The sequence below is a fragment of the Condylura cristata genome, unplaced genomic scaffold (assembly GCF_000260355.1).
Source record: "Condylura cristata isolate star-nosed mole 26May11 unplaced genomic scaffold, ConCri1.0 scaffold00012, whole genome shotgun sequence".
NCBI lineage: Eukaryota > Metazoa > Chordata > Mammalia > Eulipotyphla > Talpidae > Condylura > Condylura cristata.
The window spans coordinates 32760615-32781066 of NW_004567113.1; the positions used below are offsets into that span (position 1 = coordinate 32760615).

The window sequence follows — 20452 nt, forward strand, 5'->3', positions numbered from 1 at the left end:
TGTTGCCTAAATGTAAAAAGTGATTAAGTATTACAATGAACCATTTTACTTTTTTTGTGGTAAAACACAACATTTATTGTGTGGTCTCAAACCAATAATAATACAAGAATATTTTCCAAGAGGCCTACTCATTTGCAATTAGATCAGCATGATGTAATCTAAATTATGACTGGAAGGGGCTTTTGGGATTTGGGGGGAAAAAGTGACTTGGCCTTAATTTTGCCACTTTTTAAAAGTTTGAGTTATTTATGCCTACAAGAACTGGGGTGTAGGCCAGACATGCGGTGGTGGGGTGGGGAAGAGGTGTAAGAGGTTTCACCAGAGACAGTAGGGAGCAGAACAGGTAGATGTACTGAAGTACACTACTGAGGGGGCAGAGAACAAGGCAGGAGAGGTCTGTGTGTCATGTGGGTCACCTCCTTGGCCAGGGATCAAACTTGTGCTGCAGTGGCTATGGAGAGTCATGGTGCTGCCTCTTAACCTGTCACACCACCAGGGAGGCCCTGATTTTGCCACATTTCTAGTTATATGACCTTCATATAATTTACATGGAGCTCTAATCTCTGTCTATAGAAATAAGATATGGGTTGTTGTAATATTCAACCGAGACAACATATGTGAAAATAGACATTTTAAAATACTAATCAAAGTTTGAATAAAAATATTTTTTCAAAATGCAAAGATTTTCTTGGGTTTTTGGCCCTTTTCTTTCTTTATTTCTGAACCAATAATGTCTCTACTTTTCTGGAAACTAAACTTTCTACTAAAACTGTGCTTCTTGTATTCTAAGACACAAAGTGCTTTGGAAAAGCTCCATCCATTACAAACATCCCTTCCTTTGATTGGATAACCTGAGAAAATGACATGTATCCATGACCTCTGCAATGCTCTGGTTTTCTTAAACTTTTTAAGTTACAGCTTCCAAATAAAAAAGTCAAAAACTCTCACAATGTTTATATTTGAACGCCAGCATCCACAATAATGCAGCCATAGCAAATAAGCATATAAAAACAGTGATTGGCATAGTAATAAGGCAAAAGAAGTGATTCTTTAGGGAAAATAATAGCAACCTTGCAAAGTTAGGTTCATGCAGACCAGCAAGTAAGAATCAAAGCTTAACCACTTAAGAGGTAGAAAAAGAATACTTAGAAGAAAACAAAATGCAACATGTATTGCATTAATAAATGAAGCTCATACAAAAATAAAATAATTTGTACATTTACTAAATATAACTTATTATTTTTATAAATAATTAAATATAAAAATTAAGACTATTATGAAAATTATAGTTATACACACTAAAACACATATATACATTTAAAAAAAAACATATACATTTTAATAAATCGAAGATATATATTAAAATTCTAAGAAAATAGATAACACATTTTTGCTTTATGATGTACATTATATAAAAAGTGCTTAAACAAAAAGTTTTAATTAAATATTAAACCTTATTAAATTTTGAACTTGCTAATACTCTGGACTTACTATTTTCGAACTAAGGCTACAGTGGTGATAGTGCTGACACTTAACCCCTATGCCACCAGGAAGGCTCCTCTCTTAACATTTTTTCAAAAAGATTTATTTTTATTTTTTTATGCATTCAAGAATTGGGTGTAGGCCAGAGGTGCTGGGTGGGTGGGGTAAGGGGGCGGGATGTGTGTGAGAGGATTCACCAGAGACAGAGTGGAGAGTAGAGCAGACAGATCTACTGAAATACACTGCTGAGGGGAGCAGCAGATGAGACCAGAGAGGTCTGCTGCACCATGTGGGTAGGCTCCCTGGCTGGGGGGTGGAACTCAGAGGGCAGTGGCTGGGAACAGCTTGATAGCATGAGATTTAACCCCTATGCCACCAGGGAGACCCTCCTCTATTAATATTTTATACTAGGTTTCAACCTTTTTTTTTAATCAGCAATTCTCAAGAATTAGTTTCACTTCCATAAACATTTGAGATGCTAGAACTGGTTCAATAAAGAGCATGTAAGAGGGCATGAGCAACAACCCTGAGTAAAAAGCTGGTACAATGAGTCAAAAAGGATACAAATAGAGCTGCTTTTATCAAAAAGCTGGGAAGCTGTTTGAAAATATAGTCTTCAGAAATTTAGGACTTAACAATTCAAACTAAGTATGTCTTACTACTAAATCACAGATGTAACAAATTTCTTTAAGTGAGTTGGGCTCTCAAGAAGATCAATATGAGCATGAATCCTAACTTGTTACTTCCAAGCTATATCTCAAAAGATTAAGTTACTGGTTATCCAAAGCTTTAATTTCCTAATTTTTAAAATGTGTTAATAATTATAGCTACTTCATAACTGTTCTGAGATTTAAATTGGATTATATCTGTATGCTACAGTATCATGTGTTTCTGTAATATAAATAGCATGCTATTGGCAAAGAAGGAAAGTTTATTAATACTATCACAAGTCATTTTTGTTCAAATGTATTTTTTCTTAATCTGTTGATTTTAAGCTACCAAGAAAAGTTTAACACAAAGTTAAACACAACAGAACCAAGTAAGAATGAAAGAAAATTTAAAACAAATGGATTTTTTTTAAAGTTTTACTATAAAAAGCATTAACCTCTGGCTTCTATCACTTCTTTCTCACAGCTTTAAGAAATGAATGATGGCAGCAAAGCAATCACTTGAGCCACTGACAGTAATAGACTACAACAGAACTTTATCAGTCTACAAGAGGATAAGACCTGTGTGACACGAGACTTGCAGACTGAAAATTTATGGTTTTTGGAAGTAACTGCCACTTTGTTGAAAACTAGGTTGACCACATACTTGTATCTATCAAGTTAATAATACTTTTGGGAAAACATTTAAAGTTTTAAAATCATCATGTACAATAAAATACAAAGTGCTCAATCTTATGGTTCAGCGTGGTAACTGTCTCAGTTCTTTCTCCATTAGTCTCAATTTATGTGGGTTGCACATGCTTGTTAATTCAACAGTCTCAACCTTTCCTTTCTATTTAGTGAAGTTCTATATTTGGTGGATTATTTTTCATTAAGAATTTGATAATTCTTTAATTGTACTACTATTTTTATAGGTTATTTCTTGTTTTAATACACTAGTGAGAAAGCTGCTTGGGTTCAGGTGGTTTATTCCCTAACTTTTCTCCAAAAAATTCTGTTAGTTTTAATGTGCAGAATAGTAAGGCTTTTAAGTAAAATATATTTATACATTAAATAGCTAGGCTTTGCTTATTTTAAATTTCTGGAAACACAAGAGTGTCATACAAATATAAGTACTGACAACATTAGGTATGACGAATTCTTAAATTTAATAGAGCTATCATTAACTTACAGCAGCTAGTAATAATTACCATGTAGCCGAATACAGGTATTCAGCATAAGATTACTAACATCACAAAATTAATAACAATTTTCTACTTCCTTTAAATAACTGATAAATGAAAGATACTTACTGGCTGAAGCCTGAGGTTGCATACGAGGTATTCCTCCATTTGGCACTTGAAAATTTGAGTCACTTCTGCTGCTCTTCACTGAGTCAACTTGTGTATTAGATGTTCGAGACAAGTTTGGAAGACTACGTCGTAGTTTTTCTGTAACATTAGAATTTTAATTAAACTACAAAAAACTCCAAACCATTCTTTCAGATGGAGAAAAGGACTGAGAGAGTAATAAGCATTCAAAATCAAATTATTTTATTTCAGAAGAGTCACATGCAGGACTCACAAAAATAAGCAACTCAATCCAGATTCTATGAATGGGTAGAAAGAGCCTCTAAAAAAGAATCATAAATTATTTGTTTAAATCAAAATCTATACATTTATATACTACTTCATCAGTACAACAAAGCCAAACAAAATTTGCTTTTATTCTTCATTTGTACTATTAATAAAATGGTAAGCTATTGATGTACTTATCTGAAATGCAAAATCTTTGTAAAAATTGTTTCTTTCATACTGAAATATGAAGGATGACTTTTTACCAGAGACATCTAACATAAATAAAATCTGCTATTTTACCTTCATTTTTAACATTGCTTGTCTGTAAATCTGTAGGATGGCCTTGAAGTGAAAGGCGAGGTTGCTGTAAGCGGCTAATCATAGGCTGTGGGGACACTCTACTATATTCTATTCCCCGAGCAGGAGATCGTGAACGAGGTGAATTTCTGGGTGACTGCTTAGGTGATGGTCGAGGTGAATTGCGTGGTGATGGTGAAAACCTGTTAACAGCAGGGTATACTGCGTGATGCATATTGTCATCTTCATCATCTAAACTTTGTGCATCAAGTTCCTGATCACTAAAAGTACCCCGTCTTGTAGAATTGCAAGATGAACCAGAACTGCGCCGAGATGTGGTGGCTGCATATTCTTGCCGGAGACCTGACAATAATGAATGTGTTATTTCCTTTGTTATATTTGTAAGGTTTAGCTAAGCAAAACTCTATCACTGAAAATTTAAACAGGATATAGAAAAGGTCCCTTTCCACCTGAGTCATTTCAGACATCCTCCCTCCTACAGATGCATAAACCACATCTAAAAAGTTATTTCTAAATTGAATGAAATTTAATAAATTTTGCACAATTTCAACATTTTTTTAACCTAAAATCTACATTGCAAAGTAGAACCAGAAATGCAGAAGTATTTCTATGCCTTAACCAGGATTCCCAAATTTGAGATTAATACTAAAGGACTATGAAGGAAAAGTTATTGCTCAATAAATGAAAAGAATACATCAAAGAGTAAATAAATACTCTGAATACTTAATTCTTGGATTAGTCTTATTGATGAAGATGATGGAGAAAACTTTTATCTTATCCTTAGGAATTCAATTGTTGTGCATAAATGAGATTTCAGTTGCTTCATAACCCAAGAGACGTGAGTAAAATAATTCTAAAACTTCACATAAGATTTCAAGAAAGCTTAAATTCTAAGACTTCCTGACATTTTTAAATAGTATGTTTATTTTTACATCATTTTGTGCATTTTGACTTCATGACTTTTCAAAGGAGTCCCATATATATATGGATACTTTCAAAAACACCTCAACAACTATAGGAACCTTTCCAAAAGTCTAAAAATGTTGATAGATATTCAAAGAGACAAATAACAATTCCATAAATGAATCTAATTTAGATAATATTTTAAGCAAGTCCTGTTAACTACTGGCTGCTTAGTCTAAAGAATTTGGTTACAGAGTACTTAAACCTTTAGGTCATATATTTTTACACAGAAAGCACTTTCAGAAAAAAAAAAAGTACTTTCAATATGGTTTCCTAAGGACACCAAGAATCATACAAAGATATGTATGAAGCTAAGCACTGTAGTTTATTGATTAACTGAAAAAGTTAGTGTCTATTTATATTAAACATGGGCACTTAAGTCATATAACAAAAAAAAAAAACAAAAAAAAAACCTGACCAGCATTAAAAAAAATAAGGCAGCCCTATTTCAGAAAAGAAAAACTCAGATCCTGATGCTTTTTTTCCACTAACATGGGGATGCTAAGAAAGTTACAATCACTATGGAATTATTTACTCTGATTCTTTGCTACTCATCTTAAAATTGAGGCGGCTTACCAAGGCAAATCTGTAATTATACTTTTTTCTTAACCAAAAAGCTAGAGAAATGTTATTGTAAAAGGGAAAGTAGCTTCCTTAATATATATATAAAACTGGTATTTTTGAAGAAGTATTACATGTATTTTAAGCAATTTCTTCTTTACCACCAGAAAAAGTACTCATGTATATGGCTCAGGAGTATTACGAAAAGGCAAGCATTTCCATTATCCGTGACTAAACCACAATAATGAAAGCTGTATCAAATAGCTACTTAAGTTTCTAACAAAATATTGGGGTCTAAAAAGTTGAGGTTCTACGAGGAAATATGTAAATTTAAGGTATAGTTTGGCAACATTCTTCATTCTCTTTTCATATCCATAACTAGCTCTTACTAGCTGACAATACCATAGATTCAGTGAGAAGTTACACAAAATGCAGAAGAAAAGGATGCCATGTTATTAGTTTCTAGCATTAAAGACAGAGGAAGAAGCAAATCTTTCTTCTTTCTTAAGGAAGCTGTATAAAAGTAGGAAATAAATGAGCAGAGTTAAGAAACGTTTTGCAGTTTCTCAACAAATTTTATAGTTTAGTATATCTTACTTATGTTTACATTAAAGAAAGGGTCTGTTTTATATATAGACAATAGAAAGGTTTTTGAATGAAATTATAGCAATGATCCATTACCCTCAGTTAACTTGTCAAGACTCTGAAATGTGTGCATGGATGTCTATATTATATAGGTCAAGGAGTACATGCTTAGAGATATTGTTAACTTTATATTTAAGCCCTTAACATTTTACAATAAAATGTACAGATCAGAATAATAGTATCACCATTAATTTACATTCACATCAGAGTTAGGGCATCTAGGAACCCATGAAATAATATGAAAAATTTTGTTAATTTGAGAGAACATTGTTTTTAGTTAGATTCTCAAAGTTGTCTGTGACTTAAAAAGTTGCAAGGATCACCCTGCAAAGCTCCATATGTGGCATTTAATTTAATGCCACAATTCTCACAATTCTAATGTTCTCAGAAAGACCGTTTTTTAAGGTCCTCCCCTGGTGGCACAACAGATTACAGTGTGGTACTATGAAGCTATCTGAAGCCATTGCAGCAAAAATTGGACCTCCGGCCAGGGAGGTGACCCATATGGTACAACAGACCTCTCCTGTTTTGCCCGCTGCTCCCCTCAGCAGTGTACTTAGTCAGTCTGCCTGTTCTGCTCCCCAATCTGTCTCTGGCGAATCCTCTCAAAGCCCCTGCACCTCTGGCCTGTGCACTAGTGCTATATGCATAAATAAATAAATCTTTAAAAAAAATATATATATATATATTTTTTTAACCTCTACCATAATTATAAGTGAAGGTTGTCCCCGGGGGGGTAAAACTGCTTTTTGGGGTGTGACTCATTGTACATAAGGGGTATATCTGTGGCATTAAAATTTCATGGGGTGGGGGAGGTAGAAAAGGGAAAAATGTCTTAAAAGATCTTTGTTAAAGGCACTGGTGAAAAGGGTTGAGAAACACCGGTCTATACTAATGATAACAGAGTAACACTGGTATAGTGCAACGTAACCTGCAGAATACAAGTAACAATCACAGAAGCAGGTTAAAAACCTGCCTTTATGCTATCCTCACCCAGAAAACTGCTCATCATAAAATGGATTTGGGAAACATGTTAATGAAAAAGCAAGTCCACATTTTGAATAAGCTCCTGAAATGTCAACACTTCTACTCTGTTATAATTCCAAAACTTTATATTTAATCCCCACAACAAAATTATGAGGTAGACAATGATCTCAATTTCAACAATTACTTACTTTCTTCCTGCATCCGAGCTAGAATCTGCACATCGGTTACATCATTTAGCTTATAATTGGAGCCAATTGAATCTTCATCTAATTCTGAAGCACTTAACTCACTGTCTATAGACGATTGAGGACTGAGTGGAGGATTTCTGTCTGATGAATTTTTCAAATTACCTTAGAAAAGAAAAAGGTGATTTGGTAAAACTAAAATGGAATAAACATTTATTGCAATTAACATTAAATCTTTTAATTCAGCTCATTGTTATTCTACTTTTTCTCTTCGTAAAATTCAAACATTGACATTAAAAATGACCTCTTCAGGACTGTATTAAGTTATATATCCTACATATACTCCTTCATATGTAACAGTGCAAATATAAAACACATTTTCACATAACTATAACTTACCTATCTTCTTTTGTGACAATTAAGCTCTCAACATAGTATTAGCAATACTGTGAGAAGTTCAATAATACATATTTGAAGATTTCAATTTTTATAAGATAGCCAATGAAACTGTTCTATAACATGATGAATTTATGTAATGTTTTTTTCTCTGAAATTCATAATTATTAATAAACACCATCACCTTTCTCCCTCAAAAAAGTACCTACTTTTCCTAAACAAGAAAAATGTGATTTGAGAAAAATTAGGATTCCTTAGAGGTTTAGGGACAAAGTTTAGAAATGAAGCATACAAAGATGGGGTAAAAAAGTAACTTCATTAAAAAAGTGTTCTATCATTGTTCTATCACAGCTCTCATGTCCATCTGTGACTATGCTGGTACCTCTCTTTTTTCTTTCTATTCTTCCCAGTAAACTTTGCATTTAAAAATGCTAAAACAAAAAAGAAAAAAGTGTGGGAGTGGGTGGGGGGGTATTATGGGGATATAAGACAGGTCAGAGGAAAAAAGAATATTCATATTCAAAAAAGCTTAATTAGTTTGTAAGAAAATGCTGTTACAATTCTTCAAGAGAAGAATAATAAAATCCCAACACTGTCACTTAAATTTCTAATAGAGATTTATATGAAATGCTTTTATTTCCAGAATTCTTCACTGTAACAGTAAGTTTCAATATGAAATGCACAAGGAAGAGCAAGAATAGTTAACATTTATATTATCAAGAAGATACCAGGAAAAGTACTACATGGTCAGATTCAACTAGTACCCATATAAAACTCTTTATATTGAGCAAACATAGCAGATTAAACTGATTCTGATAGTCACAGGTGAAATAAGTACCAAATAACAACCCCTATACTAACTAAAGAGTAAGGTCAATAAAGTTTTTAGGAATACACAGGTAAGAAATTTGAGGTGTTTAACAGTTATTTTTAAGGGAGTGCTATATTAGCTGTAACAACAGCAACAATAGGTTTAACTGAATGAGTGAATTTTAAATAAAATTAAACTACAGAATAATGGTCTCACTCACACAACCAGGGTGCAATATTCTTTCTCTAATTTGTAGTAGTCTATACCTCTCATATAGTGTGGTTCCAGACACTCTTTTAGTGCCTTCTTGAAACATTATAGCATTACTTAAGTATACTACCTAAGCTTATTAAAACTTCTATATACAGGTAGCTTTTTAACTGTAGCTTTTACAACCCAAGTTTCAATCAGCATCAATTGGTTAAAAGAACCAAGCTTGTGACCCCATTTAATATAACAAGATTAAAAATCTTTTAAATACATGCTAAAAAGAAGTTTGTGACTATAACCTAGCTGGATGTCTGTGTATCCTGCAATCTAGTGTAGAAACTGATGCAAAATAGCTCCTCGGTGATCTTATATAACATAAAAGTTTCATAAATAAAATCAACTTTAACTAATGATGAATAAGGCAGAGCAGTAAACTAAAAACCATCCCTCAGTGACACCATTTTGCCCTCTCCTTACCTGAATTCCCAGGAAGTATAAGCTGTTTGACTATTGGAGGTCGCACTGGAGTGGAGGATGGTGAGTTGAAACCACTGCTATATGGGCTACTTGCATTTGGACTGTATGGACTTGAGTAACTCATGGAGTTGAAAGGATTATTATATAAATTCTGCCTCTTGAGAGCTGCATTAATGAGAAAGGAAGTAACCAAACTGAGTAATTGAGAAAAAGAACTTTATTTCAAAATATTTCCCATTAGGAAATTCATTGTCATTCTCTCACTTTAAATATAGAATAAACAATCTTATAGTAGTAGGGGAATATATCATGTTAATAATCCTAACAAAATGTTTCCTTTAGGTCCTCCCTGGTGGCGCAGTGAGTTAAAGCACTGCACTAAGAAGATTAAGCCATTTCCTCATGAGTTCGATCCCCACCTACCCTGGAGGAGACCACATGGTGAGGCAGACCTCTCCTGACCCGCCCCCTGCTCCCCTCAGCAGTGTACTTCGTTGATCTGCCTGTTCTGCTCTCCACTCTGTCCCCGTTGAATCCTTTCACCCTCCGCATCTCTGGCCTGTACCCCAGCTCTGTATGAATAAATAAATAAATAAATCTTTAAAACAAATGTTTCCTTTATCTTAAATTATGTTACCCAAATAAAACACTGTCCACACTAACCAACAAAAATATCATAGAAGAGTATTGCTACAATTAGTCATTGAATTCATTCACTGCTATCTTGTTGGAAAGCTTATTTCAAATATCTCAACCCAGAATGCCCTTCAATAAGAAATTGAATATTAGAGGGCATTTCTATTTTCTCTTTTATTGTAATAAACATGTATTTCTAAAATAAACCTTTAAAATATTAATTTTTAAAAAGTCATTGCAAAGTTGTTTTTTTTTTTTCTAGACAAAGCAATATTGACTGTTTAGTCCTGGTTAAAATTAAAGCAGGCAAGAATTCTCTTATTTAAAAGAAAAACCTTCCTTCCTTCCCTAGTTTTCTAACTTAGAGAGATTATATCTGTTGGAAAGAATAGATATACTATGAATATAAAATTACAGAAACAGTGCAAAATTAGGGTCTTAGGCCAGAGGTCTTGTGTGTGTGTGTGTGTGTGTGTGTGTGTGTGTGTGTGACTGACAGGATTCACCTAAGACAGATAGGGGAGCACAAATGGGTGATCTACTGAAATACACTGGTGAGGGGAACAGCAGACAAGACAGGAGAGGTCTGCTGTGCCATGTGGGTTAGCTCCCTGGCCTGGGGTGGAATTTAGGCCATAGCTGCTGGCAAGAGCTTGACAGCACTGAGACTTTCACCCCTGTGCCACCACAGAGGTCCAAGTGAGGTGATTTTAGAAAAGATCAGACACAATCTTAAAAACAGTTTTAAATAGTTAAATATATTAGGTGATTAAAACCATTATAGAATCCACTATTTTATGGACATTACTCTTTAAGATGAGGTTAATTAAAAATGAGGAAATTGAGGGTGGGGTAAGCTATTAGTAATACAGTATGTGCAACTGGTAAAAACTCATGATGGTATGTACAATGTGATCTGAAAAATACTTGAAAGCAAACATGCCTTCCTAAATATACTTTTCTCAACATTTATCTGCTTTTAAATATAAGAATGGAAAGAGATAGATTTATAAGTAATAGACATACCTGACATAGTTTGATCAAGTTTGTGGATAAGAGACTTTTTAGCACATTCAACATCAGGACTTGGGTAATCCAAAACTTGCCTGCACCAAACTAATGGACTAACCAATTTCTGCATTGGTGTAAGTTTTTTCTTTGGTGATGAATATAACCTAGAAGAAAAAAGAGGGAGGGGAGAGACATACATTATTAAGAACAAAGTTATGGGCCCTCCATGTGGGGCACAATGGGTTAAATAAAGCACAGCACTGTGAAACTCACACAGCCACTTCAGCATGAGTTGGATCCTGGCCAGGAAGGCGACCCACATGGCATGGCAGAACTCTCCTGACCCACCCACTGCTCCCCCCAGCAGTGTACTTGGTCGGTCTACTTATTTTGCCTCTGGTGAATCCTCTCACTGCCCCTGCACTTCTGACCTGTACCCCAGTTCTGTATGCATAATTAATAAATCTTTAAAAAAAAACAAAAAGAACAAAGTCACAAGGAGGGACCCTCTGGAAGGGAAAGAGAGAAGTGAAGGAGTAAGTCTAAAGTCACTCACATTTACTTTGTACACAGGAAGAAAATGACATTATAACAACCAGTCTAAGCCCAAATGAGGCTAACTGCCTTATCCTAAAATCTACCTCATTTTTTCTTTCATTCCCACTATAAAATCTGAAGAAACACAATAATTTACAATAATTTGTCTGTTTTCAATATTTGACCAACTCTAATATAACTATATTACTAAATCTTTTATAGGAGGCAAATGAGAAAATAATTTCACTATTTCTCAACCCTATTCCCTTTCCTATAATGAAACACAGAAAAACTTACCATTAATAATTCATGCCTTTTAATTAAGCAGTACCCATTCAACAGCCCTTCTTTCAAATGATATATCAGAGAAAATAAACTTTTTTTCTTTTAAAGATTTATTTATTTATGCATACAAGATCTAGGGTACAGGCCAGAAGTGCAGGGGGTGAGAGGAGTCACCAGAGATAGAGTAGGGAACAGAATAGGCACAATGACTGAAATACCCTGCTGAGGGTGTAGCCAGCAAGACAGGAGAGGTCTGCTGTGCCATATGGGTCAGCTCCCTGGCCTGGGACAGAACTTGTGCTACAGTGACTGCCAACAGTTTCATAGTGCTGTGCTTTAGCTCCTTGCATTACCAGGGAGGCCCGAAAATAAACACTTTAAATCCTTAATAACAGAATAAATAACTTAATATGAATAATATTACTTAAGTCTCAGGAAAGAAGGGATAGTTTTATAAACTCCTAGGGAAGGAATACACAAAGGAAAAGGTGAGCAAAAAGAAGGGTACACAAACATTTCCTACTTCATAATTCTGCCTCAAATTAGTTGAGATTATGAGAATTGACAATTTATTTTAGTGATGCCATATGAAAAATGTGAAGTTACTTGAATTCTAACCACAGTGGCTATCAAATTAAGAGAGAAGAACAGAACAAAATTTTTGAGATGAGCACATACAAGGTACAGAAACTACACAAAATGTCACTGATGTCACTGTCTTATTTCCCTGGAACTAGAACAAGGAGTAACAAATGCAGTATATATAATGCCATCACCCTGGGTTCCTACCTGGGGACTAAACATACTTTCTAAACATATTTTCAGCTTTTTCAGAAGTTGACCCTCTTGTAGAAGATAAAGAACAACAAAAATAACCTTAGTAAGATTCATTTTAAGTCATCATAGTAATAACTGATTCTGGCAAAAATAAAGATGAAATATTGTGACTTTTATTAAAAAAATAAATAAATCTACCTGCAAACATGACATGACGTTAGAAAGACCAAGGTGTTTCACAGTCCCTGAGTTTTAAAGAAAATTCTCTTAAATTTATATGCAATGACCACACACATTTCTACAAACACTCAGACTTGTGTAAAATAACTACCCTACCTACTAAAAACACTTTTTAATCTAGTACTTCTGAATTTATTCAGCAAATATATGGCTTAATCAAGAGAGCACCCAATAGCTTATTTATGGCTAATTTATTTATAATAGGTTGAGATTTGTCAAGCTTTTATTTGCTAAAAAAATATTCATTATCTATTTCCAGTGAAGCCAAAAAGGTCCATGTGAAAAACTGAAAAAGTTGAGTCTGACTTTTGACACCCAATACAATTCCACATTCACAAAAGCAACAAAAAGAATAAAATATCTAGGGATAAATTTAATGAAATTCAAATGAAGTGTAAAATAATAAAACATTTCTGAGATAAATTCTGAAATTATATAAGACCTACATAAATGTACAGATGTACCATGTTCACAGATCTAAACACTCAAGGGCTCTCCCTGATGGCACAGCACTGTGAAGTTACTGCAGTCACTGCAGTACCAGTTGGATGCCCAGCTGGGGAAGTGACCCCCATAGCAGACCTCTTCTGAACCACTTGCTAGCCTCCTCAGCATTGTATTTCAGTGAATCTGCCTGTTCTGCGCCCCACTCTGTCTCTGGTAGATCCTCTCATAGTTACACTGCCCCCACCCCGCACCTCTGGCCTGTACCCCAGTTCTGTATGCATACATAAATCTTTAAAAAAAAAAAAACCTAGACTCTAAATTGTCAAGAATATCAATTCTTCTAAGTTGATCTGCAGAATCAATATAATAAACAAAAAAAATCTTACCACACATTTTTGTACAAGTTGATTGTCAAACTGATTCTAAAGGTTATTAAAAAAATCAACGATCAACACTTTTGAAATGAAAAAATTTTTAATTTGAAAATCTCTATTCTTATTCCCTTCCAATTCATTTTACATACTGCAGCTAAACTGATTCCTAAAATATAAATCTTATTTTATGAATATTGCTTTGCTAAAAATTATGTGCTCGGGCCCTCCCTGGTGGCGCAGCGGGTTAAAGCACAGCACTAAGAAGCTAAAGCCACTTCTGCATAAGTTCGATTCCCACCTGCCCCGGAGGAGACCACATGGCGTGGCAGACCTCTCCTAACCCGCCCGCTGCTCCCCTCAGCAGTGTACTTCGTCCATCTGCCTGTTCTGCTCCCCACTCTGTCTCTGGTGAAGCCTCTCACTGCCCCTAAGCCTCTGGCCTGTACCCCAGTTCTCTATGTACAAATAAATAAATTAAAAAAAAAATTATGTGCTCATTTCCTTTTGTCCTTATATTGATTAAAAAAAAGTCCCCACAGCCCTTGAGACATGAGCAATGACCTAACTGTTGCAGCATTTTTTTTTTAAAGCTTTTTTCTCACCCTTCATCACCACCCAAATCTAAATAGCAGCCATATGGTACTAATTTCTATTCCTGGAAAGCCCTTTTTCTTCTAGATAATTTGTGTATGCTGTTCTACTTGCCTAAAACAAGCTCAAATCTACTTCTTGCTTATCTCATCCTCCCAAGCCTGACTTCAGTCAGCTCATTCCTATTTTCTACTGGAGAATCTCAGCTATAATGATACTTCTTAAAGTAAAGCATTCTTCATAGCTTATACTACATGTCCCACTATGTGCAATAGTGAAGCAAGGTTATCTCTACAGTCATTTAGTATGTCCTATTATTAACAAGGAGATTCTACCCTTAACTCTCATTTTAATTACAAGAGACTTCACATTTATATTCATTTTTGTCATGTCGGAATGCTGTGAATTGGTATTTATAAATTGAAAAGTGACTTTTAAAATATGTTAGAAGTGTTAAAAAAAAGTTGTAGTAAAAAAGACCCTCCCTGGTGGCGCAACTGATTGGGACACAGCACCGCAAGTTGGCCGCAGCTGCTTCAGTGCAAGTTCAATCCCCAGCCCTTGAGGTGATCCACATGGCGTGGCAGACCTCTCCTGACCAGCTTGCTGTTCCCCTCAGTAGTGTACTTTGTAGATCTGTCTGTTCTGCTTCCCGATCTGTCTCTGGTGAATTCTCTCACTGTTTCTGCACCTCTGGCCTGTACCCCAGTTTTGTATGCACAAATAAATAAATCTTTAAAAAAAAGAAAGAACGAACGAAATATAGGAAAATCAGCAAATCATTCTAATTAATGAGAGCTGGTGGCTGGACCACTAGACACATGGTCACTTCACCAAATGGAGCACTAAGTAAACTCACCTGTATTCATAAAAAAACAAATTTTAAAAAAAAAAGGTTGTACTATAAATAAACTAAAAAACATTATGTTAAATAAAGGCAGCCAGATATGAATGGGGGGGGGGAAGGTAGGAATGGAGGAACACACACCCACACACAGAGAAGTCAGTCACAAAAGACTGCGTATTTCATAATATTATTAATATGACACATTTAAATAGGGAAAATCTAAGACAGAAAATCAGTCAGCAGTGGCCTAGCGATGGAGTGGGGGTAAAAAGAAGAATGGGAAGTGGCTGTTAATGAGTACAGTGTATCTTTTGGGGATACTGAAAATACTCTAAAACTAGATTATGGTATGGAAGTATAATTCTGTAATTATACTAAAGAAAATCAATATATTAAAACCACAGAACACTTTAAATGTTTAATTTTATGAATATGTAAATTAGATATCAATAAAGCTATTAAAATCCTTTAGAAATAAACTGTTCTTTCAGGATTTGACATTACAAAAGAATTAAACACCATTATGCATACTGTTGAAATAATGAAAGAATGAGTAGAAACAATGAAAAACATGACTACCATTTGACTGGCAACTATACTCATATTTTGGACCATTTGTCACACATACTCATCTGTAAAATGGTAATGAAAACAAGTGGAGGCAAGCGAGGCCTGGGAGACTTGGCGGGCTCTCCGTCTTTAGGCCTCCTGGCCCACCCAATAAACAAAACAAAACAAAAACAACTACCAGCAGATGGCCCCTCCCTTCTCATCCTTTGCTATTCTCAGTGCTTATTTCAATAAATCACCCTTAAAAAAGCACACACACAAGAATATTACTTTTTAATTGTAACAATTTTCAGTAACATAATAAACCTTATTGTATTTGTAAATGTAACATTTCCAGTGACAAGAAATATAAAATTGTCAGTATAACAGCCTCCCTTTTGCTACCAAAGTTGTTATATAGTTTAGAGTATGTATCTTCTGACTTTTCCATGCATACACACATGGCAACTATATTATGAAAAGATAGAGATAGAAATGGAGATTGGAGTTACTTTGCTGAATTCATGGTAGCCATAAGTAATCACTTTTCACACTGCAGCCAGCTGGAAGTAGCTAACAAGCTAAGGACAACAAAGACAACTTTATTTATTAAGGTAAAAATAACTCGTATTAAAACTATTGAAATACATTTCTTCAGATTCGTTTGCAAACTTTTTACACACCAAAGAAAATGATTAGGTTTTAAATATCTTAAAATCATCCCTCTCAATCTATTTACTGAGTCAATTCAAGACCAAAAAAAACTGTCTCTACAAAATTCAATGTATAATCCCTGGCACAGTGACTGACATGAACAAATATTGAGAGGTGGACAAACATTTGAATGTAAATAAACAAACAAAATGACCGTAAATTCTGAAACACATTAAAAAAAGATAAAGGAAATAGAAAGTGACATTTAGAGATTATAATTGTGTTTCTATTTTTATAACTTTGTTTTTTTAATTTTTGTTAATTGTATCTGTGGTTCTATCCACAAAGAAATATATTGATAATTTAGTAAGAATTCTAAATTATGAAGTCATTTGCTATTTATAATAATTTAACACACTTTTAGTAAATGTGACAATTACAAATATTTCTATTTTATCAAGTGTTCATGACATGCAGGCATAGTTTCAGTAATTTAAATATACTAATTCTTTGAATATTCACAACAAACTACAAGATCTATTACAGCACTAGTTTTACAGATGAGGTTATTGAGACAAAGTAGGGTAAATAACTTGGGCCAAAGGCATAACCAGGAATGGCCCAGAACCTGTGCTCTCAACTATTATACTTCACTGCCTAATGTCATTGTTAAAAAAGAATGCAGATAATGCTTGAGTAATGCACTTCAATATAGTAACCATTTTAACAGTTTTCTGTTTTCCTTTCTGGCTTCTCCTAAACCTAACCAATCATAAAATATACAATTGTATACATGTACTATTACAAAAAATAACACAACTTAATCGAAGAACATTTAGTTGATGAGTTTTTTGAATTTTTTAAATCAACCATTAATGCCATTTATATATTTGTCCCTCTGACTTAGTCGCAAAATACTATATATAAAGAAACTAAGCATTCCCTGGTTTTTAGAGGACTGTCACCAATGATAATAGCAATTTTAGCAAAGTAAATCATTAATAAATTCTTGGAACAGAACAGCTTACAAATACTGAAGTGAAGTCTACTCCAGCTGCAGAGTAGAATACACAGATAAGCAGCAAGTATGTCAGCATAACACAATATGAGGACCAGAAAAACAGGACAGACCAAAAGGAGCAGACTGGAGAAAAGTTTTAAAGTAGTGCATCCCAAGCTTTTAGACAAGGACAATCTATTTTCCATTTTCATTTTATCATACTCCTGGGTTCTCATTCTGTTATGACATGGATTTTTAACTGCAAGAAAAACAAAATGCCTGATATCCCCCAGGATGTCACACGCCTGGGTTGGAAATTACTTCTTTAAAAAGACAAACTTCGAATGTTGAGGCATAACCATGTACTTATTACTGGAAAACAACATCTACAGTTAGACTAGCCTAACTGTAGGAATTAGGAAATGAGCTGCTTTTTTTTTTTCTGTAGAAAAGAGATGTCTGGAATTGTCAAACTATACACAGACCTTGCAAATTGGGAATAGCTGCAAATATATACATACATATTCATCCACAATGGCATACATAGGTAACAACTACTATGAACAGCATAATTGGTTTTATTCAAAGGAAAACATGGATATAGATACTCATATATGCTACATATACATGAGATGCACAGTATGTAATTCAGATTTTGTTAGAATACCTTATTTGCTAATGGTTAAACTTATTTGTGAAATGCCTTAAATAGGACCTTACTTGCAGAAGTAATAGTACTTATGTCTAAAAATAACTTTTAGCAAATGTTACAACCTTCACATACCATATAATAATGCATACTACAGTGACTTTTAATAGCTTGTTAACTAAAGTCAGGTCTTAAGAATTCTTTTTTCTTATTGTTGATAAGTTTCTGCAAAAATATCTGAGAAAAGAAGGCCTGAATCCATAAAACACTTGTAATGAAGGTTTACTAACAAAATAAATATCAAACAATTGTTCTCAGTTCTCTATCTGCACTATTTCTTTTTTTTAAAAAATATTTTTATTTATTTATGTGTACAGAAATGGAATGGGGTACAGATCAGAGATGCAGGGGCGGTGAGAGGATTCGCCAGAGACAGAATGGGGAGCAGTACAGGTTGACTGCAAAGTACACTGCTGAGGGGAGCAGCTGGCAGATTTGAGAGGTCTGCTGTGCCATGTGGATCACCTCCTGGGCTGGGGATCGAACTCACACTTAAGTGGCCATGGCTTGGCTTAGCTTCACAGTACAGTACTCCAATCTGCTGCACCATCACGGAGGCCCTATCTGCACTATTTCTACAGGTTCTAAAATTAGTTTCTTAAATTGTTATAAAATTAAAATAATGTATCCATTTTATGAAAATAAGGAGGAAATCAAAATATGTTTGTTTAGATAGAGAAAGATATGTATTTATTCTCAACAGCAGTTTAGCCTGAATATTATCAGGTAATGATGTGCCACAAAAAAATATGGCAATATTTTAACATGTCAATGGTTGTAAATAAGATAGAATGGGCACACTGTATTCTGCTTACAGAACTAAACACCATTAAGACAGCCCATCCAGACATTCTCTACTACTTTTGTATAGAAAGAAAATAAGAGTACATAAGTGAGGATTTATTAAGTATTACTGTATACTGAGATCGCTAGAAAGCACAGACTACATTTAGAGGGAAGGAAGGATAGTACTTTTAGAACTGGCATTGTTTTGGAAGAAAACCCTATCTAGTCCTCCACTGTTAATGAGTCTGTAGGTGTATGTTTATACAATTTGTATATAATTATATTAACAGGCTCTCATGTAAGACTCAAGCATCTCAAAAGGTAGGAGTAAGACTATTTCATCTCTCTCTTATCCCCACCCTTAACCTCCACAAAATGCCTGCCACATTGTAGGAAATGAACTTGGTATTACAGAATGAATGAACTAAAGATTAATAAAGCATTATACTTTTTCTTGAAAAATTTGTAACCATAACAATTACTCTTGATTGTTATCATTTGGTTACTAGAGCTGTAAAATGAGCAAAACTAAATTTTCCTTATTTAATATCATTCCACATTATTTATTCCTTTCAAAATATCCCTAACAACTAATCAGGATTTCTTCTGACAGTACTCAAATTATCCCAGTGTGTCTACGAGGGTTAAATTTAACATTTTTCAATCTTACATATCTTCCTTTTCTCCATGTTTTCTGTGTTACTTAATAAAGTTTAATTACCAAACCTGAAAGTGATGACATGAAAATCTGAAAATATAACCACTCTAAGAACTGAAATCTATTTCTTTAAACAATTTTGATTATCATGTGACTTGTTGTTCCTCTACGGCTCCCACACAAGTTCAACTGGCTATCTGTTCCTATTATTTTATTCTCTATTTACCAGAAACATAATCTTTTGTTTTATCATAACCAGTAACTACCTTTGGACATGTATGATTTTCTTATTTTTTTTAAAGATTTATTTATGCATACAGAACTGGGGTACAGGCCAGAGGTGCAGAGGGAGGGGATGGTGAGAGGATTCACCAGAGACAGAGTGGGAGCAGAACAGTAGATTGACAAGTACACTGCTGAGGGGAGCAGTGGGCTATGCTGGAGAAATCTGCTGCACCATGTGGATCACCTCATCTCAGGGGTGGGATCAAACTTGCACTGAAGTAGCCAGCTTTGCAGATGCTGTGTTTTAACCCACTGCACCCCGGACAAGTACGATTTCTAATCTAATCCTCACCTTTATCTTGGAAGTCTGTCACAGAACTATGTCTACTGTCAACTTCCCCCTAAAATCTAACAGCCCCTTACAAGCCTAAAATGATACCATTATTTCTATCGATGAAAAATTTTATGCTAACATTGACTGTTTTCTCAATCAGCACATTCTAGGGCTTCATCAGTGCCCCAAAATATATTCCTTCATTTTCATTTCCACTGACTTCATCTAGTGAAGTCTAGGCCCTCATTCTACACAGTATAATCTATTATAAAATCATTAATAAAGTATCATTTCTTTGAACACCAGACTTTCTTTCCTCAGTGAAGATGTACCTGTTTATGGAATAGAATTGGAAACCCAGTAATAAACCTGGACTCAAATGGAGAGTTAATTGATGACTTGGAAACCAAGAGCATAAAATGGAGAAATGAACATCTACTCAACAAATGATACTGGGAAAATTGGACAGTCGCATGCAAAAGAATGAAACAAATAAGCCACTATCTGATACCACATACAAAAATTTATTCAAA

At 34.4% G+C, this 20452-nt stretch overlaps 1 protein-coding gene across 2 annotated transcripts in view; it reads right to left on the reverse strand.

The window, feature by feature from the left end:
• SLAIN2 (SLAIN motif family, member 2) overlaps nt 1–20452 on the reverse strand; it is a 46174-nt gene that overhangs the window by 18056 nt on the left and 7666 nt on the right. For both annotated transcript variants that reach the window (XM_012724251.1, XM_012724250.1), the window contains exons 2-6: nt 10922–11070; nt 9260–9424; nt 7369–7530; nt 4007–4366; nt 3443–3580 (exon numbers count right to left, since the gene is read on the reverse strand). In XM_012724251.1, the coding sequence (XP_012579705.1) occupies nt 3443–3580; nt 4007–4366; nt 7369–7530; nt 9260–9424; nt 10922–11070 (974 nt within the window). The remainder of the gene's footprint in view (nt 1–3442; nt 3581–4006; nt 4367–7368; nt 7531–9259; nt 9425–10921; nt 11071–20452) is intronic.